Source organism: Stegostoma tigrinum, chromosome 22, assembly GCF_030684315.1.
Source record: "Stegostoma tigrinum isolate sSteTig4 chromosome 22, sSteTig4.hap1, whole genome shotgun sequence".
NCBI classification, from domain to species: Eukaryota; Metazoa; Chordata; class Chondrichthyes; order Orectolobiformes; family Stegostomatidae; genus Stegostoma; species Stegostoma tigrinum.
In genome coordinates this window covers 15,934,416-15,957,380 of record NC_081375.1, presented here as the reverse complement: position 1 = coordinate 15,957,380, position 22,965 = coordinate 15,934,416, and the positions used below count along the sequence as shown (strand labels likewise).

General features: G+C 41.8%; 1 protein-coding gene across 1 annotated transcript in view; it reads left to right on the top strand.

Moving 5' to 3' along the window:
* The window catches only part of LOC125463872 (dynein axonemal heavy chain 17-like), a 364,283-nt gene that overhangs the window by 249,888 nt on the left and 91,430 nt on the right, over nucleotides 1-22,965 (top strand). Inside the window, exons 43-46 of the mRNA XM_059653668.1 lie at nucleotides 15,225-15,442; nucleotides 17,900-17,902; nucleotides 19,853-20,060; nucleotides 21,471-21,586. Of these exons, the coding sequence (XP_059509651.1) occupies nucleotides 15,225-15,442; nucleotides 17,900-17,902; nucleotides 19,853-20,060; nucleotides 21,471-21,586 (545 nt within the window). The remainder of the gene's footprint in view (nucleotides 1-15,224; nucleotides 15,443-17,899; nucleotides 17,903-19,852; nucleotides 20,061-21,470; nucleotides 21,587-22,965) is intronic.

Below are 22,965 nucleotides of genomic sequence, written 5' to 3'. Positions count from 1 at the left end.
AATTGGTTCAATTGTGGAGTAGTTAGTAGTCTGAGGGGAATCATTCAGAATATTAGTAATTCTGTTAATTTCTTCATTTTTAGGGTTAAGTAAATAATTTGTTTCTCATTATTTATTCAGTGGATCAGTAATTTTCTTCCTTTTAAGCATTCTTTTAACAGAATACGAAGGGAAAGGCAAGCTTCTATGGGTCTTTCGGGGGTAATTATTAGATGGGAATCTCTAATCCTGCCATAATAGATTGGAACTTGTGTTTTGATTTAACCACCAGAGGGGTTAGGCTATGCCCCTTTAGTGATAAATTGGGGGCTTGTCTGGGATCGGAATGGTTCGAGTCTGCGATTTGGATGGTTCATGTTTGGGATCTGGCCGCTCTGTGTATGGCATCTGAACAGATGTAGACAGATTTAAACAGATTTGGGGATTAGTGTCCTAGATCTTTACATAAAATTTGGGTGAGAAAATCTGTTTAATTTCAGTTTCTTGTAGTTGGTTAAATTAAAAGTGAGGGAGATTGCTCTTAACATTGTTAAAGAGGTTCTGGGGTTTAAAGATGCTTCCCAAAATTGTCACGAAAGCTTAGAAAAACAAAGGAAGGATACTTGGTTAGAATTAGCAAACAGGTTAGAATTGGGCTGACAAGGGGCAAGAGGAAAACTGACATTTTAGCGGAGTTGGTCATGTATTTAGGTATACCAGAGAAACAGGCAAATGCAGTGGAGTTAGAGAAAATTAAGTTGAAAATTAGCCAGTTGGAAAAGAAAGATAGGGAAAGAAGACACATGTTAGAAAATAAAGAAAGGACAAGAAAGTTCTTAGCGAAGCGACAGAAAAGAGAGGGAAAGAGAGTGAAGAGAAGGTGGAAGAGTGAAAGTTTGAACTTCAGAAGTTGCAAATTGAACAGCAATGTCAATTTAAATGGATGGATATGAGGGTGACAAAAGGGTTTATTGGGGAGAAGAGTGATGATGAACAAAACTATCGTAGCCATAGATATGATACTGATACGTACAATTATTTCCAAATGTCACCAAAATTCCACAAAAAAGATGTGGAAGCCTTTTTCATTTCCTTTGAGAAACCGACAAGGCAGATGAATTGGCCGGAGATTGTGTGGGTAATGTTAATTCAGACCAAGTTGGTAGACGGGGCTAGTGAGGTTTTTGCAGCGCCATCAGATGAGGTGTCAAGAGATTATGAAGAGGTTAAACAGGCAATTTTGAGTGCCTATGAATTGATACCAGAAGCTATGGTTCGGAAACATAAAGAAGGAACTAGGTCAGAGTCATGGGAGATAACAAAGTGTGGAGCTGGATGAACACAGCAGGCCAAGCAGCATCTTAGGAGCACAAAAACTGACGTTTCGGGCCTAGAGCTTTGATCAGAAAAGGGGGATGGGGAGAGGATTCTGAAATAAATAGGGAGAGAGGGGGAGGCGGACTGAAGATGGATAGAGGAGAAGATAGGTGGGGAGGGGATAGGTCAGTCTGGGGAGGACGGACAGGTCAAGGGGGCGGGATGAGGTTAGTAAGTAAGAAATGGAGGTGCGGCTTGAGATGGGAGGAGAGGATAGGTGAGAGGAAGAACAGATTAGGGAGGCGAGGACGAGTTGGGCTGGTTTTGGGATGCAGTGGGAGGAGGGGAGATTTTGAAGCTTGTGAAATCCACATTCATACCATTGGACTGCAGGGTTCCCAAGCAGAATATGAGTTGCTGTTCCTGCAACCTATGGGTGGTATCATTATGGCACTGCAGGAGGCCCAGGATGGACATGTCATCGAAGGAATGGGAGGAGGAGTTGAAATGGTTCGCGACTGGGAGGTGTAGTTGTTTATTGCAAACCGAATGTAGGTGTTCTGCAAAGTGGTCCTCAAGTTTCCCCTTGATTTCCCCAATGTAGAGGAAGCCACACCGGGTACAATGGATACAGTATACCGCATTGGCGGATGTGCAGGTGAACATCTGCTTGATGTGGAAAGTCATCTTGGGGCCTGGGATGGGGGTTAGGGAGGAGGTGTGGGGGCAAGTGTAGCACGTCCTGCGGTTGCAGGGGAAAGTACCGGGCGTGGTGGGGTTGGAGGGGAGTGTAGAGCGGACAAGGGAGTCGTGGAGAGAGTGGTCTCTCTGGAAGGTAGATAAGGGTGCGGCTGGAAAAATGTCTTTAGTGGTGGGGTCGGATTGTAGATGCCGGAAGTGTCAGAGGATGATGCGTTGTATGCGGAGGTTGGTGGGGTGGTATGTGAGGACTAGGGGGATTCCAGAGGTTGGTGGGTGGTGTGTGAAGGCTATGTCGAGTTTGAAAGAATTAAGCAGAGCAACCTCAATAGGAGGTGACAGCATTAAAGATCGAAAAGACATTTGAGGATTAGAGAGAATATTCTTCTGGGGGAGTTTTGAAACTCACTTCCAGAAATGATACAAACTCATATTGAAGAGCTGCAGTGATGATAGATGAATATGCATTAATGCATAAATTGAAATTTAGGTTCTGAGAGCAATTTCATTCCACGAGGGTTAGAAATTGGGAAAATGGGAGATCCTTCAATGAAAAACAAAATGTCGGACACACTGGGAACAAATTACCACAGGTGACAAAAGAAACCCAAGCGGGTGAAAAGAAGGTGAAGGGCGTCAGATGTTTTCACTGCAGTGGAGTGGGGCACATAAACCACCGGCACTGTGACTTGTAGAAAGGTACTGGGAAAGGGTGTTTTCACTGCCATAGGGTGGGACACATAAAGTCACAGTGCTGGCGGTTTAAAAAAGTATTTGCACTCCATCTGAAATGTTATCCGAGAGTGCGGTAATCTGTGGAATAGATGGTCAGAGATTTAATGTTCACCTTGGTAAGATCAGGTTGGGAAGTCCCATCAAAACTGGGAAGTGAAAGAGGTAGTGATTGAAAGAATTTCAATTCTGGGAATACTGTTTGTTCTTGTAAATAACCTAGCAGGATCAAAAGTGGGAGTCCCTTATAGTGGAGAAGCCAAAGGAAAACCAGGGAACTAAGGAGTTAAAAGGAACATACATGACAAGATGACAAGGTCCTACAGTCAGAGGTTGAAGCAAGAGGGGAAAACCAAAGAGAAAGATAAAGGAGTTGAGGCCCAGTTAGTTGATACCATGTTTGGTGAAATGGTAAAGGAAAAACCTGAAAAGGCAGAGGATCAGGCAGAAGTGTATAGTTCTGAATGATAACCAGACTTACAACAAAAAGCTGAGACATTAAGAGATCTATATCATAATGCCTACTTGGAAAAGAATAAGAATATATTCCCGAGTATTATTATCTAAAAGTTAGAATCCCAAGGCAAAAATGGAGACCTCGGCAGGTTAGTGCAGAGGAGAAATGGACAGAAGTTCACCAGAGATAACAAAGTATGGAGCTGGAAGAACACAGCAGGCCAAGCAGCATCTTAGGAGCACAAAAGCTGACGTTTCAGGCCTCGACCCTTCATCAGAAAAAGTGTTTTTGATGAAGGGTCTAGGCCCGAAACGTCAGCTTTTGTGCTCCTAAGATACTGCTTGACCTGCTGTGTTCATCTAGCTCCACACTTTGTAATCTCGGATTCTGCAGCATCTGCAGCTCCCATATGTCTGACAGAAGGTCACCAGGTTGTGTTGCCGGCTACAGAATGCAAGTATTATGGGTAGCGCACAAATTACCTATAGAAGGTTATTTAGAAGTGAGGAAGACTCAGGCTGAGATACAAAAGTACTTCTATTGGACAGGATTGCATAAGGATGTGGCTAAATTTTGCCATAGTTGAAAAATGGTAGAAATGCCACAGGAAGTAATAAAACTAGCACCTTTGGACACGGAACTGGAGAAACAAGTATTAGTTACTGTCCCTCAGGATGAGGAAACAGAATCTGAATCATTTGATTTTGATGTACTCCAAAGTAAGTTAAGTAATGAGCAAGTCCTTAGAGAATGGCATAGGATAGTGAACTAACTATCTCAGGAACAGGGGAGTGAATTGGAAGGCCTGTTGCAGCAATATGACGACATATGTGGGAATAGAATGAGGAGGACTAATACTCTGGCGCATGAGGTTGAAGAAGGGAATGCTGTTTTGATTAAAAAAAAATACCCCTACAGCCTTAATCCTCTTAAAGCCTCAGGTACAGAAGGAACTGAAGCAATGCTCCAAGAAGATATCATCAATCAAGTCAAAGTGAGTGGGGTTCGCCAATGGTGTTCATTCTAAAACCTGATGGTACTCAATGGTTCTGCATGGATTATCGGAAGATCAATGATGTAGCTAAATCGGATTCATACCCAATTCCAAGGCTGGAGGATTGTATGCAAAAAGTTGGACAATTCACTTATATCACAAAGTTGGACTTTCTCCATAGTTACTGGCAAGTACCTTTGTAAGAGTGAGCAAAAGAAGTTTCTGCATTTGTAACCCCAAATGGGCTGTATCAATTTAAAGTAATGCCCTTTGGTATGAAGAACACATCAGCCACATTTCAAAGGCTTATGAACAGGTTTGTGAAAGGATTGAATAATTGTGCTGTCTATATAGATGACATTGCGATCTTTAGCCAGCCATGGAAAAGTCACATGATACATTTGGCAAAGCTCTTTGAAAGTCTAGGAAGACAAAACTGGTTATAAACTTAGCAAAAACTGAATTCACGAAGGTAGAAGTGATGCTCCTGGGACATAACCTTGGACATGGAAGGGTGAACCTGCAGAATGCAAAGACGAAGGCCATTGAGGAATTTCCAAAACCATCCTCAAAGAAATATGTGCTTTGATTTTTGGGAGTAAGCAGATTCTACTGGAAGTTTGTGCCAAACTTTAGTAGTGTGGTGGCAACACATAGAACATAAAACAGAACATAGAACAGTACAGCACAGAACAGGCCCTTCAGCCCACAATGTTGTGCCGACACTGATGGATTTGCTGAAGAAGAATACAAAGTTTTTGTGGACAGAACAATGCCAAGAGACATTTGAGAAGTTAAAAGCCATATTAACCACTGCACCAGTTTTAGACAGACCAAACTTCCTGAAACCCTTTGACGTCACTATTGACCAGTGATATTGGGGTTGGAGCTGTGTTGATGCAGGAGGGTGATGGTGGAATTGAAAGGCCAATTGGATATTTGTCAAAGGAACTCCATATTCATCAGCAAAAATACTTCATTGTTGAAAAATAATTGTTGAGTTTGGTACTGGCCTTACAATATTTTAATGTTTATGTTACAAACAATATTTCAGAAATGGTTGTGTAAATAGATTGGGGGGGGGGGTTAAAGAAAATGTGTAGATAAGATAGAACCAGTAGATAAAATCAGATAAGATAGCGCAAGACAGTGGCTCAGTGATTAGCACTGCTGCCTCACAGCACCAGGGACCCAGGTTCAATTCCACCTTCAGATGACTGCCTGTATGGAGTTTGCACATTCTCCCTGTGTTTGTGTGGATTTTCTCCAGGCGCTCTGGTTTCCTCCCAGAGTCCAAAGATGTGCAGGTTAGGTGGATTGGCCGTGCTAAATTGTCCATAGTGTTCAGGGGCATGTGGGTTATGTGGGTCAGGGTGGGATGCTTCATGGGGCAGTGTGACTTGTTGGGCCAAAGGGCCTGTTTCCACACTGTAGGGATTCTATGATTCAGTACACTCCAAGGGTATATGTATGCAGAGTTACTATGAAAGGTATAACTTTGGAATACTGACCTCTGTATTTTGCAATAATCGTGTTAGAACTGAGAAAAAATAACTTTTCGTCATGATGGTTCATTTTTTTCCTTAAGGAGGGAGGTCTTGCAAAGTTGCAAAATGTTTGTGAATTGTAAGGCAGGAGGTTAGAATTTTCTGATGAAAAATGATAGTGGGGAAATGACTGTCTAATCCTTTTAAGAGATTATGTATTTTTTGTGCATAGAGATTTTTAAACCTTTTGTCTATGAGCAGCGGCTGAAGTTGCCAGCACAGAGAGTCCTAAAATTGAAACAGGTATATCAAAAGGCCTTACAGCTGGCAGGTAAAACAGCAGTTTTGCTTTGGTATCTGGACAACAAGTTTGAACTTAGCCAATCAATTTGAACTAGGACCTCAGCTACCAAATTCAATTGAATTTAAATCTGATGGTGTTGATGACAGCATCAAACCAATCCTACTTAAGAAACATTATTTTGTCGTTATGGGTATAAAGATGAGCACATTTGGAAAACTGAGGGGAGAGCCAACTGTCATCTGATGGGACAGCCAAACTTCAGCTGCAGCAGAAGCAAATCTGCCATCTAAGATAAAAACCTGGCTTTCACATAAAATCATTGAGCTCTCTGAAAAGACCTATTATAGGTCCCATGGCATTTTAGCTCCAAGCCCTTACTGAAGAAATTAAAGAGAAAATCATCCATGACAGTAAAATTCAGATGAAGGGCATTTGTGAGGTGACCATTGGGAGGAAGATTGGAGACGAAAGTGGAGAAGACAGTGTTACGAAGGGGGGAAAGCCAAACCCCTCTGATAATGAAACTAAAACACAAGCCATAATCTGTTAGGATGGGAGTAGAGGTTCCCTTCTAATAATTACTGCCCACCCACTAACCCTGATACACCCAGAGAAACTCACCTTTCCCTTCGTAATGTATTAAAAGCTATTAAAAGAAAGAAAATCCGTAATCTCTACAAATACAAGAAACAGTTCTGAAGAAGGGTCACCGGACCTGAAATGTTAACTCTGTTTTCTCCTTCACAGATGCTGCCAGACCTGCTGAGTTTTTTCCAGCAACTTTGTTTTTGTTCTTTGTTTTTGGTGTTAATGTAATCCACACATCAGCCTTCTAGCGAAGTTGGTAATAAAGTATAGAAAGAAAAATAAAGAGAGAGTATAAGTTTGGATAAGTGCAAGAGGAAAATTAGAAAGGACAGGTAATTTAAAGAATTTTTAATATCTCCGACAGCATGGAAATGGCTGAGTTGGCAAAATTGGCAAATTCAGCCAGCGTGCTTGTTGGCCAGTTTCATTCTTGCCATAAATTACCTTGCTCAGGACAGTGTAAGGTGGAATCCAGAAACCCAAGCCATTCAGATTATTGGCCAATTGATTTGTTAATAAGACCATAAGGCATCAGAGCAGAAGTAGGCCATTCAGTCCATCAAGTATGCCATTTATGAAACTAATATCTGAAATGAGCAGATTACCTTGTGAGGAAAGGCTAGACAGGCTGAGCCAGTGTTCTCTGGAGTTTCAAAGAGTCAAAAGTGACTTTATTGTAATTTATAAATTCTTGAGGTGACAAAAGTCCACATTGCAGAAGAGGAAGTGCTGGAGTTCTTAAAGTGTAGAAAGATAGGTAAATCCCCCGGACCTGATCATTGTATCCCAGGAAGTTGTGGGAAGCAAGAGAAGGAAATGTGAGGCCCCTAGTAAAGATACTTATATCATCCACAGCCATGGGTGAGACGTTGAAAGACTGGAGGGTGGCTAATGTTGTGTCATTATTTAAGAAAGGTTGTGAGGAAAAGCCAGGTAACTAGAGACTGGTGAGCCTAACATCAGTACTGAGTAAAGTGTTGGAGTGGATTCTGAGAGATAGGATTTACATGTATTTGGAAAGGCAAGGACTGATTAGGGATTATCAACATGTCTTTCTGCTTGGGAAATCATGTCTGTCAAATTCCATGGCATTTTCTGATGAGGTAACCAAGAAAATTGATGAAGGCAGAGTGATAGATGTCGTCTACATGGACACTACCAGGATGTTCAACAAGCTTCTGCATGGTACACTGGTTGGCAACGTGAGATCACTGGGTTCCAGGATGAGCTAACTGATCGGCAGGATGGTAGAAGACAGACGGTGGTAGTAAAGAGTTGGTGTTCAGACTGGAGGCCTGTGGCATGTGGTTTGCTGCAAGAATTGACGCTGGGACCACTGTTGCCTTCTTGGCCAAGACCTAGTGCTGCTTGGATTAAACTAATCATCAATTATCTCTCTTTAATGAAAGAGCAACCTATGGTCTGCATGGAAATTTATGATTTTCTTTTGGTTTATCCCAGTCAATTATTGGTGGATGATGGATCTGCAATTAGGCAAGACATCTTGTTTCCTTTGTACAACTCTTTTAGCTATACAAATAATATGCGGTTACTGTTGGTCCTGAAGATTTTTCATTGGAAACTGAACAACCAAAATGTTCCTCTTGAACTTGGGTTGTCTCATTGTCTGAAATCAGACCTAAACCTGCTTTAATTATTTGTTCGGCAGGATAAGATGTTGCCTGAACAACTTAAGCTAAAGATTCACCAATTAGTTCAGTTGGGTAATCCTGCTCATTACCTTTCTAATACTTTGCACCTTCTTGCAAACTTAGCTAATTTTCGACAACTGAATTCTCTTCAGTGTTGATAGAAGTGGAAAACATTTCTCGAAAACCTATGTAGGTATAGGTTTCCATCCCCTGACAATATGAAACAATTCTCCAATACCAACATATGTAATCTTAGTGGGCTCCAACATAAGCCCAGGAAAACCTAAAAGATATTCTACCAGGTGTTCTTTGACTGGTTGTTCAACAACTAACATCTCCTTAACCTGTGGTTCTTTGAACAGTGTTCTATAACTAGCAGAGTTAATGGGAACTGCAGATGCTGGAGATTCCAAGAAAGCAAAGTGTGTAGCTGGATGAACACAGCAGGCCAAGCAGCATCTCAGGAACACAAAAGCTGACGTTTCGGGCCTCAACCCTTCATCCTGAAGGGTCTAGGCCCGAAATGTCAGCTTTTGTGCTCCTGAGATGCTGCTTGGCCTGCTATGTTCATCCAGCTACACACTTTCTATAACTAGCATCTCTGTCGACAGTTCTGCCATGACAGCTGTCTCTTGACCAGTTTGTTGTCGATTATAATTGGCTTAACTTCTTCAGTCACTTGAACAAGGTTGAAATCTATACAAATATTTGTGTTCAAGAGCATGAATTTTTGATTATAAAGTACTTATATGATTTCTCCACTCTCTGACACAACATATACTGTGCAGCCACATGTAGCTTACATTTAATCTTCAGGTGTGTTGAATCACTCTAGGCTATATTCATTGCTTCTTCAACCATCATATGGGATCTGATAATATGGTGACAGTCACGTCTGTAGTAATCTTAAAATTAGTAAGATATCCATTTGGCAAAATTAGTTTATTCACCAAAATGAATTGGTTGGAACACCAATTTCCCTGAACATTGTTTGTCACTTTTATTGTAGATTGCACAACCACATTAAGGTTGTTATGTGAGTAGCTTTTTAATTTTCCACTACTTTGTAATTGTTTCGTACATCTGTACATGATCCGGAAGTCATCTATAATTTTAAAGAAACGGTATTCTTTTTTAATAACAGGACATTCAGTTTTGCTCATGAAGCTTTCTTACCACACAGTGCTGAACCTACTCTTATTAACTGGTACCTGGCTTTCTCTCTGCACTAGTTTCTCAGGTGTATCCTTAGGAATGCTGTTTATTAAGAATTGAATGCATTGTGCAGACTTCCTTTGATAAGGTTGATGTTCTCCTCTTGGGATCAAGCTGTGTTGCTTCTGAACTTCAAATTCACTAAGCAACTGAAGGGCTTTCACAAAAATCTTTGGACTGCAATAATTCTGGAAAATAAAGGGCTCATCAACAATTCCAACAGCAATAGTATCTTTTTGAAATAACAAAGTGTGGAGCTGGATGAACACAGCAGGCCAAACAGCATCTTAGGAGCACAAAAGCTGATGTTTCGGGCCTAGACCCTTCATCGGAAAAGGGGGAGGGGGAGAGGGTTTTGAAATAAATAGGGAGAGAGGGGGAGGAGGATAACATCAATTGCCTCAACCTCTCCACCCCTCTCACCCACTCCAACCTCTCCCCCGCAGAATGCACAACCTTCTGCTCCCTCCGCTCCAATCCCAACCTCACCATAAAACCCGCAGACAAGGGAGACGCAGTTGTAGTATGGCGCACTGACCTCTACATCGCCAACTCTCCAACACCTCCTTCTACCGCTCCCTGGATCAGGACCCCACCCCTGAGCACTAAACCATCATCTCCCAAACCATCCACAACCTCATCACCTCAGGTGACCTCCCGCCTGCAGCCTCCAACCTCATTGTTCCCCAACCTCGCATTGCCCGCTTCCATCTCCTTCCCAAAATCCACAAACCTGCCTGGCCTGGTCGACCCATTGTCTCCGCCTGCTCCTGCTCCACCGAACTCATCTCCACCTATCTGGACTCCATTTCCTCCCCCTTGGTCCAGGAACTCCCTACTGATGTTCGTGACACCACGCACGCCCTCCACCTCCTCCAGAACTCCCAATTCCCCAGTCCCTAACACCTCATTTTTACTATGGACGTCCAGTCCCTACATACCTACATTCCCCATTCAGATGGCCTAAAGGCCCTCCACTTCTTCCTGTCCCAGAGGCCCAACCAGTCCCCCTCCACCAATACCCTCATCCACTTTCCCAAACACATCCTCACCCTCAACAACTTCTCTTTCGATTCCTCCCACTACCTACAGACAAAGGGGGTGGCCATGGGTACCTGCATGGGCCCAAGCTATGCCTGTCTCTTTGTAGGTTACGTGGAACAATCCCTATTCCATACCTACACTGGTCATAAACCCCACCCCTTCCTCTGTTACATTGATGACTGTATTGGCTCCCACGAGGTGCTCGAACAATTCATCCACTTCACCAACACCTTCCACCCCAACCTCAAGTGCACCTGGGCCATTTCCAACACATCCCTCACCTTCCTGTACCTCTCTGTCTCCATCTCAGACAACCACCAGAAACCGATATCCATTTCAAGCCCACCGACTCCCACAACTACCTAGAATACACCTCCTCCCACCAACCTTGCTGCAAAATTTCCATTCCCTATTCCCAATTCCTTCGCCTCCGCTGCATCTGCTCCCAGGTTGAGGCATTCCACTCCTGTACATCTCAGATGTCCTTGTTTTTCAAGGACCGCAAATTCCACCCACCGCAGAGGTCAAGAATGCCCTCAACCGTGTCTCCCGCATTTCCCGCAACTCATCCCTCACACTCCGCCCTCGCAATAACGGCCAAATGAGAAACCCCCTCGTCCTCACATACCACCCCACCAACCTCCAGATCCAATACATCATCCTCCGACATTTCCACCATCTACAATCCAACCCCACCACCAAAGATATTTTTCCAGCCCACCCTTGTCTCCTTTCTGGAGGGACCACTCTCTCCGTGACTCCCTTGTCAGCTCCACACTCCCCTCCAACCCCACTACACCAGGCACTTTCCCCTGCAACTGCAGGAAGTGCTACACTTGCCCCCATACCTCCTCCCTCACCCCCATCTCAGGCCCCAAGATGACTTTTCACATCAAACAGATGTTCACCTGCACATCTGCCAATGTGGTATACTGCATCCGCTGTTCCTATTGTGGTTCCCTCTACATTGGGGAAACCAAGCGGAGGCTTAGGGACTGCTTTGCAGAACACCTCCGCTCGGTTTGCAATAAACAACTGCACCTCCCAGTCGCGAGCCATTTCAACACCCCCTCACATTCCTCAGACGACATGTCCATCATGGGCCTCCTGCAGTGCCACAATGATGCCACCTGAAGGTTGCAGGAACAGCAACTCATATTCCGCTTGGGAACCCTGCAGCCCAATGGTATCAATGTGGATTTCACAAGCTTCAAAATCTCCCCTCCCGCCACTGCATCCCAAAACCAGCCCAGCTCGTCCCCGCCTCCCTAACCTGTTCTTCCTCTCCTCCCACCTCAAGCTGCGCCACCATTTCCTACCTACTACCTCATCCCGCCTCCTTGACCTGTCCACCCTCCCCTGACTGACCCATCCCCTCCCTACCTCTCCATCTACACTCACGTCTACCGGCCCCATCCCCACCCCTTTAACTTATCTGTCTCCTCTCCACCTATCTTCTCCTCTATCCATCTTCGATCCGCCTCCCCCTCTCTCCCTATTTATTTTAGAACCGTCTCCCCCTCCCCCTTTTCTGATAAAGGGTCTAGGCCCAAAACGTCGTCTTTTGTGCTCCTAAGATGCTGCTTGGCCTGCTGTGCTCATCCAGCTCCACACTTTGTTATCTCGGATCCTCCAGCATCTGCAGTTCCCATTATCTCTGCATCTTTTTGAATGCTGATTTCAAAGCTCCATCGTCACATTTTACACTAATCTGTAGAGATTATTAATTATCTATGAATTTGGTGGGATGCTTCTGGGCAGAGGACTTACTATGCAGGCCAACCACACCAGAAACCCTGTCAAATTAGCCTTCAGCTGAATACAATTTGCCTCATTGTCAGATGTTCTGTGCCAATTGAAAGTCCAGCATCAGGAGGGGGTTGTGTTCATTGGAAGCCAATCCATTGCTCTTTTTTGATTTGATTTTGATTTTATTTGACAGTCACATGTGCTGAAATACAGTGAAAACTGTTGTTTTGCATATAATACAGGCAGATTGTACCATACAAAGGCATGAGGTTAACAAAACAGAATGCAGAATATTGTGCTGCAGCTGCAGACAAGGTACCGAGAAAGAGATCAGCATTAATATTTGAAAGGTTCATTCAAAAGTCTGATAACTTTGGGGGAAAAGCTGTTCTTGAATCTGTTCTTGAATCTGTTCTTACATGTGTTCAAACTTTTATATCTTCATCCTGATAGAAGAGGGTTTGAGAGAGTGTAACTGGATGTTGTGTTTGGTTGTCTCACTAAACTGGTTCATTGTTCCACAGATGTTTCATTACCCTGCAGGGAGTAATATCATCAGTGCAGCCTCCAATGAAGTGCTGTTGTGTGTTTTCCCACCTGTTATTTAAACTCTGGTGTCCTTGAGCTGGGTTACCTCACGTCCGGTTTTCCTTCGCAGTGGGGTATAAATAGGGTCTAGCTCTATGTGGTTATTGCTGGCTTTCTTAGTGGAGACCCAGGCTTCTAGGAATTCCCATGCTTTTCTCTGCTTCGGCTATCCCAGGGTCCTGGTGTTGTCCCAATCGAACTAGTGGTTTTCCTTATCCATGTGGATGCAGATAAGTGAGTATTGGTTGTGTCTTTTCATTGCTATTTGAAGTTCATGGACACTTGTGGCTATTTTCCATCCTGTTTGCCCAATATAGTGTTTGTCACAGTCTTTGCAGGGAATCTTGTATATGATACGAGTCCTGTCCATAGGGATACCGGGTCTTTGGTTCAGGTTAGCAGTTGGCGTAGGGTTGACTTAGGGTTCATGTGCTGCCCAATGATTGTAGCAGCCCTGACGTCAGTTCAGATGTGTTCTTGATGTAAGGTAGCATGATGAGTGTGTTGGGGAGTGCAGTATCTCCTTAGATGTTTGTGTCTTCTGACCCAGTTATATCGGTATCCCTTGTCTGAATACTTGGAAGATGTACTCTTCTTCTTTTTGGAGTAGTTCTGTGTTGCTGTGTTCTGTTTTGTTGCCCATTTAAATAATGTTCTCACATAACTTCGTTTGTGCATATTAGGATAGTTGCAACTGAAATTCGAAACTTGGTCGGTGCGTGTGACTTTCCTGTGTACCTTTGTTAAGAATTCGCCATTGGTCCTGCGTTCCACCATGATGCCCATGAATTGGAGCTGTTTGTTCTTTTCCTCTTCCCTGGTGAATCTGATCCTAGAAAGGATGTTGTTCATTAGTTTGTGCGTCTTCTCTAATTTGGTCTATTAAGTTATGACGAAGGTGTCATCCACATATTGTATCCATAGTTTCAGTTGGATTAGCAGAAGGTCCATGCTTTCAAGTCTCTGCATCACAGCTTCAGCTATTTGTCCAGAAATAGGTGATCCCATGGGTGTCCCGTTGATCTGTTCATATATTTGGCCATTAAGGGTGAAGTGGGTGATGAGGCTGAGGTCCAGCAGCTTCAGCATGTTGTTTGTGGAGAAGGTGTCACTCATGTCTTGCTCTTGTTTTAGTAGTGTTGCCAGTGTTTCTTTTGCTAGTGCTTTGTCTATCGATGTGAATAGGGCAGTGATGTCAAATATTACCATGGTCTTGTCATCGTCTATTCTTATGTCCTTGATGGAATTAAGGAAATCTTGGGTTGAATGGATCGAGTGGGCTGACTTGCTGACAAGGTGCTTTAGTATCCTTTGTAACTATTGATTATTGCCTTCATCATCCTGTGGCCATTGTGTTCTGCTGTTCTACAAGCTTGTGGGTTGTTGATGGGGGTTTTGAATCTCACACTGCGTGGTAAAACTTGGTTCCTGGGACATAGTGTAGGAAGTAGAGTTGTTCACAGGTAGCACTCAGACATTTGGTATAATGTTCCCATTTTCGCGCCAACTTGAGAAGTGTGGGTCTCTAAGATTTTAATGTATATTTGTAGCTTGGGCTGTGGGTGTTGTGGTTGGTTGACTCACTGAGCTGGTTTGTTGTTGTTCCACAGACATTTCATTACCCTGCTGGGTAGCATCATCAGTGCAGCCTCCGATGAAATGCAGTTGTATTTTCCTGCCTGTTATTTAAACTCTGGTGTCCGTTCAGTTTGGTTACCTAATGTCCGGTTTTCCTTCGCAATGTGATGTATATGGGGTCTAGCTCGATGTGTTTATTCCTGGCTTTCTTAGTGGAGAACCATGCTTGTCTCTGCTTTGCCTGTCCCAGAGTCCTGGTGTTGTCCCATTCGAACTGGTGGTTTTCCTTACCCATGTGGATGGAGATGAGTGAGTATTGGTCGTGTCTTTTTGTTGCCAGTTGATGCTCATGTACTCTTGTGGCTAATTTCCTCCTTTTTTGCCCAATGTAATGTTTGTCGCAGTTTTTTCAGGGCTTCTTGTATTTGACATTGGTCCTGTCCATAGTGGGGTATTGGGTCTTTGGCTGGAAGAGCCAAAGATGTAAGAGACTGTAGAGAGTCATGAACATAGCCCAGTCCGTCACGCAAAGTGGCTTTCCATTCCATTGATTCCATCTATACTTCCCACTGCCTCAGGAAAGCAATCAACATAATCAAAGACGCTTCCCACTCCAGTTATACTCTAAGGTTTTAGAGCAGATTTGCACTCTACCTGACCCAAAATGTTAACTTTCCTGCTCCTCTAATGTAGCCTGGCCTGCTGTGTTCCTCCAGCTCCATACTGTGTTATCTCTGACTCCAGCATCTGCATTTCTTGCTATCTCTGAGTGATATTCTCTTAGGACATTTATTTTCATATTTTGTTTTAAAGTATTAACTGGATTCTTTCTTCGTTTTAGAACAACTTGACAGAGCTGAAATCTTTCGGCTCCCCACCAGATGCTGTAGTTCTTGTGGCAGCTGCTGTAATGATCCTTTTAGCACCAAGTGGAAAACTCCCAAAGGACAAAAGCTGGAAAGCTGCGAAAGTTATGATGGGTAAAGTGGATACTTTTTTAGATTCACTAATAAACTATGACAAGGAACATATCCCTGAGTCATCTTTGAAAGCTTTCCGGTAAGTCAATGAATTGTAAGCTTTTGATTGCTTTGAATTTTATACCTTGATATGAGTTAAAACAATCTATACATTTAATAAATTTTTACAATAAATTCTGTTTTAATGAAAAGGCATGATTGGTTATGAATATTTTTAATGATTGTGTGTTAAATCTAATATTAATTACATGAGCTATAAATTGATGGCATGTCTATGTTTTTTTAAAATCTGATATTTTCTTGATAAATATGCAGATTTGGATAGTATTTATTATACATTTGTATTTGAAATGCATGCACCTAGAAATTGTCTTTCACACTCTACATAGTCTACCAATCCCTGAAATGGGAATCGGGAAATATGTATGCCTTTACAGTCAAAGGTGGATCAACTGCCAAATTGATTAAGAAAATTAGTGAGACACCCTTCATCTCTGCTTGAAATGGGCCTGAGGACTTTGCATATGTAAATAAGTGATCGTGCTGCAGCACTGACTTGTTGTGAGACAACTGCATCATTGTAAACATCACTCGGGGAGAAAACCTGTTGTGATGTGAAGTCAGAATTCATCTAGGGATGATTAACAGGTTTTATTAAAGTATAGATATTTGCAAGGCAGGGTAAGAATATACATACAACTGAAACCTGACGAACTATAACACACTTCCTTGTCACATGCTCAATAGCTATATCAGAGGAAGCATATAATCAACCGTTTTCTCTGTATCTCTCCCAAGTTCTTTTAGGATGGTAATTTAAACAGTAAAATTTAACCATGAACATTTACTTCTTCATTCTCATATTCCCTATCCCCAGAAATATTTTAGGCTTGAACTATTAATTTGTAGCAGCATTCTTAACTCTCTTGGAACATGATTTGATGTATGGGATCTCATTATTACCAGGGAGGGGGAATGTAGGGTGGGAGTGGGATTACAGCTTTACTGCAGGCAAGAACATTTTTGGAACTCTGTCAGGAAGTAGGCTGCATCATTACCTGTGAGGATATAGACATCTGGACCAGAATCTGGAGCAGGAACCTGAATAGCACTGTCGGCTGCTGATTGGATTGCAACTTGATTTACTTCCTCATGTATTTCTAAACTCTTTCAAATCTTTATCGTTTATTCTTTAGCAAGGATTTGAAGAATGCATGTTTCTGGGTCAGAGGATTCTCTTCTGTAGATTTTAGGGTAGAAGTGACCTGTATAATAAGGACAGGTTGCGCATGATTTGGAAGGGGACTGATACAGTGGTAGGGAGATTTGCTAAAGCTACTTGGGAGAATTTAAACTAGTAAGGGGGTGGGTTTGTAGGCGGATTCCAGAGATACATTAGAAGAAAGAGATCAGTTTGAGGCTGGTTCAGTTGAGAAAAGGAGCAAGTCAAACTGTCAAGGCAGGCAGGAGCAAGGCAAAAAGCAAGGTAGAACATAGAACAGTAGAGCACAGTACAGGCCATTTGGCCCACAATGTTGTGCCAAACTTTTACCCTAATCCTAAGGTCTGTCTAACCTCCACCCCTACCTTATACTATCAAACATATGTCTATCTAATAGCCACTTAAATGCCCGTAATGAGGCTGACTCCACTACCCTCTCTGGCAATGCATTCCACGCCCCTACAACTCTCTGAGTAAAGAACCTACCTCTGATGTCTGCCCTATATCTACTTCCACTCACTTTAAAACTATGCCCCCTTGTAATAGCTACCTCCACCCTAGGAAAATGTCTCTGGCTGTCTATCTATACCTCTGATCATTTTATACACCTCTATCAAGCCACCTCTCATCCTTCATTGTTCTAAAGAGAAAAACCATAGCTCTCTCAACCTTTCCTCGTAAGACCTTCCCTCCATTCTAGGCAACATCCTGGTAAATCTCCTCTGCACCTTTTTCAATGCTTCCACATCTTTCCTTTAATGAGGCGACCAGAACTGGACACAATACTCCAGATGTGGCCAAACCAGGCTTCTGTATAGCTGGAGCATAACTTCACGGCTCTTGAACTCAATCCCTCAATTAATGAAAGCTAACACACCATATGCCTTCTTAACAACTCTATCCACTTGGGTGGCAGCTTTCAGGGAACTGTAGACATAAACCCCAAGATCTGTTTCTCCACACTGCCAAGAATCTTTTCATTAACCCTGTAATCTGCTTTCAAGTTTGTCCTTCCAAAATGAATCGCCTCACACTTGTCAGGGTTAAACTCCATCTGCCACTTCTCAGCCCAGCTCTGCATCCTGTCAATGTCCCTTTGTAACAGAATACAGTCCTCCACACTGTCCACAACATGACCCACCTTCGTATCATCCGCAATCTTGCTAATCCACCGTTTCACTCCTACATCCAAATCATTTACAAAAATCACAAATAGAAGAGGACCCAGAACACATCCTTGTGGTACACCACTCATAACTGAGCACCATGTTGAATATTTTCCATCCGTTACCACCCTTTATCTTCTAAGGTCAGCCAGTTCTGAATCCAATCTGCCACATTTCCCCCCCATCCCATACCTTGTGCATGAGCCTACGATGGGGAACTTTATCAAATGCCATACTTAAATCCATGTATACCACGTCCACTGCTCTACCTTCATTCATGTGTTTGGTCACCTCTTCAAACAATTCAGTAAGGTTTGTGAGGCATGATTTACCCCTCACAAACCCATTCTGACTATCATGAATCAAACTGGGCATTCCAAGTGATCATAAATCCTATCTTTCAGTGCCCCTTCCAATAATTTGCCCATCACTGCCGTAAGACTAACTGGCTTGTAATTTCTGAGGTTATCCCTATTCCCCTTTTTGAACAAGGGAATGATGTTTGCCTGTCTCCAATCTTCTGGCAGTATACCCATGGACAGTGAGGACAAAAAGATCATCGCCAAAGGTCCTGTGATCTCTTTCCTCGCTTCCTATACAATCCTTGAATAAATCTCATCAGACCTGGGGGATTTATCTATCTTCAACTTCCTCAAAATTCCTCGCCCATCTTCCTTACTAACATCAACTTCCTCTAGCCTACCAGCCTGTTTCACACAGTCCTGCCCTACAATTAGGTCCCTCTCAGTTGTGAATACCGAAGAAAAGCATTCATTAAGGACCTCTCCTATCTCTTTAGGCTCCATGCACAAATTCCCTTTACAATCCTTGATTGGCCCTACCCTTTGTCTGGCCAATCTCTTAATCCTCATGTACGTGTAAAAAGCCTTGGAGTTTTCCTTGCTCCTGTCTGCCAAGGTTTTCTCATGCCCCCTTATGGCTCTCTTAAGCCTTTTCTTCAGCTCCTTCCTGGATAACTTATATCCCTCAAGATCCTTTTCCATTCCTTGTTTCCTAAACCTTACATAAGCCTCCTTCTTCCTCTCAACCAGTCGTTCAACCTGTCTTGAGAAACAAGGCTCCCACACTTGAGTGCATCTTCCCTGCCTGCTAGAGACAAACATGTCAAGCACACGCAGTATGCATTCCTTAAACAATCTCCACATTTCAATTGTGTTCTTCCCTGACAGCATCTGTTCCCATTTTATGTTACCCAGATCTTGCCTAACAGAATTGTAATTACCCTTCCCCCAATTATAAACCTTAACCTGCTGTATGTACCTTTCCTTTTACATGACTATTGTTAAAATAACAGTTATGATCACTACAGTCAAAATGCTCTCCTACCAACAGATCTAACACATGGCCTGATTCATTTCCAAGTACCAAATCCAAAGTGGCCTCTCCTCATGTCAGCCTATCTACATGCTGTGTCAAGAATCCTTCCCAAATGCACTGGACAAAGTCTGTTCCATCTCAACTATTACAACTAAAATGTTCCCAATCAATATTTGTAAAGTTGAAGTCACCCATGACTACAACCCTGTGACTTCTGCATCCTTCCAGTACCTGCCTCCCAATCCGCTCCTCCATGGCTCTGCAAATATTAGGGGGTCTGTAAAAAACCCTCAGCAAAGTGACTGCTCCTTTCTTGTTCCGGATCTCAACCCAAACCGACTCTGTAGACATATCATTCTTGAACTGCCTTTCAGTAGCTGCTATACTAGCCCTGACTAACGATGCCACTCCCCCGCCTCTTTGTCCACCCTCCCTATTTCTTTTAAAGCTTCTAAATTCCGGAACTTCCCACAACAATTCCTGTCCCTGTGGACTAATAAACAGCATTTATTTCAGTTCAAATGGTTGACTGGTTAGGCAGACAAACACAGGGCATAGTTGGGAACATGGGACTTTCTGCAAATTATTTTAAGCTTTTGTCCTGCGTGGGCATTTATTTGATTGATTACTTCATTGTCGGAGCTCCATTGTGCTATTTAGTGTGTAATGTGATTCCGTTTTTAAGGACAATTTTCTTTAAATGAATTGTTAACATTTCAATAATCCTGATGTAAAATTTACTTGGTTACATCATATTTAACAGGCCAATCCTTGATAATCCAATGTTTGACCCAGATTTTATTCGTACTAAATCCATTGCTGCAGCTGGTCTGTGTTCATGGTGTATAAATATTGTCAAATTTTATGAGGTCTTTTTGGACGTGGAACCTAAGAGGATCGCTCTGGCACAGGCCAATGCTGAACTGGCAGCTGCACAGGAGAAACTTGCTGGTATCACACGTATGATAAATGTGAGTGTGCATGTTAAATAATGTACAGCTTTCAATTGTTATTTTAAACATTTTAATACTCATGATATGGATCAATGTATTTCAAAAGTTGTATATTTGTCAAATTGCATTTATACTTTATATTTATCATATCCAGGTGGACCATAAAATGATTCTTATGATTCAAACAACTCCTGAATGACTTTTAAACCCTAGTTCTGTCTTACTCAAACCCCTCAACAATTTTACCATGATAGATATTGTCTGATCAATCTATTCAGTGATGTTTTTACATATCTCTGGAGCGGGTGGGACTTGAAGTCTTGTCTCCTGGCTCAGAATTAGGGACACTACCATTGTGTCACTAATGGGTCATAAAATAATGTTTGGAGTTTGAAGTGCCAGGAATTTGATACACTTTACTGGCTGTAGTCATTTCCAATCAACCTCTTTAGATACACTTCTGGAACAGGTTGGGCTCGAACCATGCAGTCCTGACCCTTAGTCATAGGGTTCTAGAGCTGCATAGCAGGGAAACAGATCGTTTGGTCCACCTTGTCCATGCCTTACAAATATCCTAACTTAATCAAACCATATTTGCCAGCATTTAGTGCATATCCCTCTGAACCCTTTCTTATTTTATGTGGACCTAAAATGAGCATAAAATAAAATACAGTGCTTGCTAATTTGTTTGTGAGAAAACAGTCAAATCCATTGAGTCCCAACTCAATGCCAAAGTCAGGCATTAGAATCTTTGAATTTATGAATTCAAAGCTAAATGCCTATTAAGGATATTGTTGACAAATTAGTGCTCAGCGTTCTCCAGGATTTGACTTTTTATTTAAAGCAATTTGTATGGTTTCAGGGGAAATAGGACTTCACAGTTCTGAAAATGAAGCCCTAATCTTTCCCTTCTGACTCTGGCATGATCCTGCACATCTTCACATTCCTTTCTATCTTGGAACATCTCTTCAGAACTGAGGAACATTCTCCAAATTTCCGTTACTTTCCAATATGGGACTTCCAATCCTTTTTGAAGCACCCTGCACAATAATGATGTTGCTTAAGTGTAAATTTAACTGCAACAGCAATATATTGTTATCTAAGTGCATATGTGCCAATATTATTTTTAATATTGTCTTTTACATGTAATGATTTATAATACAGTCTATTTGTTACTTTTCATTGAGATGGGTGTTAATATTTCTAACATGCAAACAAGAAAGAGAATGTTATATTGCATTACCCTGAAGTCACACAGGCCTGATATTACAGTAGTGATATTAGAATATGATTATTAACTAACCACCATCTTTGTTTTATATGAAATGTGTAAAAAATTAAAATAACAGGAATATCAGACATTATTGCAAACAGGAGTTTCTAGATTGCAATCATCTTTTGTGACAATGTATCAATATTAATTTTTAGGAACTTGATGATAATTTAGCAAAGTTGACAGCTGAATTTGAAAAAGCCACATCTGAAAAGCTCAAATGTCAACAAGAAGCTGATAACACCAACAGGACAATTTCACTTGCAAACAGGTAAATTTGGACTTGTGTAAATAGAACCAAATGAGCAAACTCTCAGTTTCAGATCTTCCATAATTTTAGAATATAATTTGTCTTTGGGTTACATTTCATTACATCATTAAGCAGTTACTGAGCTGGGAAAAAAATTTCTAGCATCACTAAGAGTGGCATGATGAAAAGTTGAGTTTGACAAACACACCGGATCCTTGACTTCTAGTTCAATTGTAACGATGTTCAAGTATTATATCAACCAGACATTTCAAAAATGGAAGAGCATATTGACATTTAATCATTATCAGCCTAATAACACTGAATTTTAGGGCTTCCAGAACATCATAGGTTCTTAGTGTTTCTGTGCCATGCACAGTACATCAGGGAGTTATGTTGATTGAGGACTCCACAACATCTTAAGTGTTAATAGATTTTGGCCAATTATTTCAAGTGAACAAAATGTTTACACTGCTCCAGCAGTCAGTCCTATAGTTTGCTCCATATTTCCAATTCCTACGGTACACAACTGTGAAAAATTGTGCACTCTTTAACAGTTACTAACCCGAACCCCCATTTAATGATATGCTGCTTTGATCATAAAATTTTATTTATTTTCGGTAGGTTAGCTTTGATATATAAGGGAAAAAATATGTTCAGAATGAAGATTAGCTGTTTATGTACTGTAGTGCAATGTCATTGGCTAAGGCCTTTTAAGAAAAGATTTTTAAAATAAATGATTGTATCACCTTTACCCGATGTAGTGTTCTCATCTTGATAAGTTTCACTCTCCAGAGATAAATTGCATCAATACACAAACAAACTCTTGTTTGTCAAACGAACTGTTCCTTCAATGAAACAGAAATGAAGTCTCACATACCTGCTCTGCAGGTGGATGTACAAGAGTATTGTGAATTGCTGGAAAGAGATCCACAAATACCTTGTTCTTAGGTATCAGTTCTCTCAGCTGTCAAGTGGCAAACTAATTTCCAAAGTCTTGCAGCATGTCCCACTCTCAGCAAAGTTAAGCCCCTTTGATGTTACTGCAAAAGGTGACACTTTGACGTCAAGAAATCAGTCACTGTTCAGGCTGGCATTTTAACAAAATGATTTTAAGTGGTATTAAGTTGTTGTGAACTCTTAAAACATTTGAATTATTTTAATCAACTTAAGTACTTACATATATGTTTGAATACTTTTAAAACTATCAAAGCCAGAGGGAAAATCCAGTAAAAATTAGAAATGAATATGCTGGCTATTCTGGAGTTTATGGGAAGACAAATTGGACCAGTATGTATCATTTGCTTTAATATTTTTTCTTTATAATTCAAATAAGAAAGAGTAATTTGATCTATTAGTCTGCTGAAAAGAAGCAAATGACAAGGTGGTGTTTCTGCAACTTC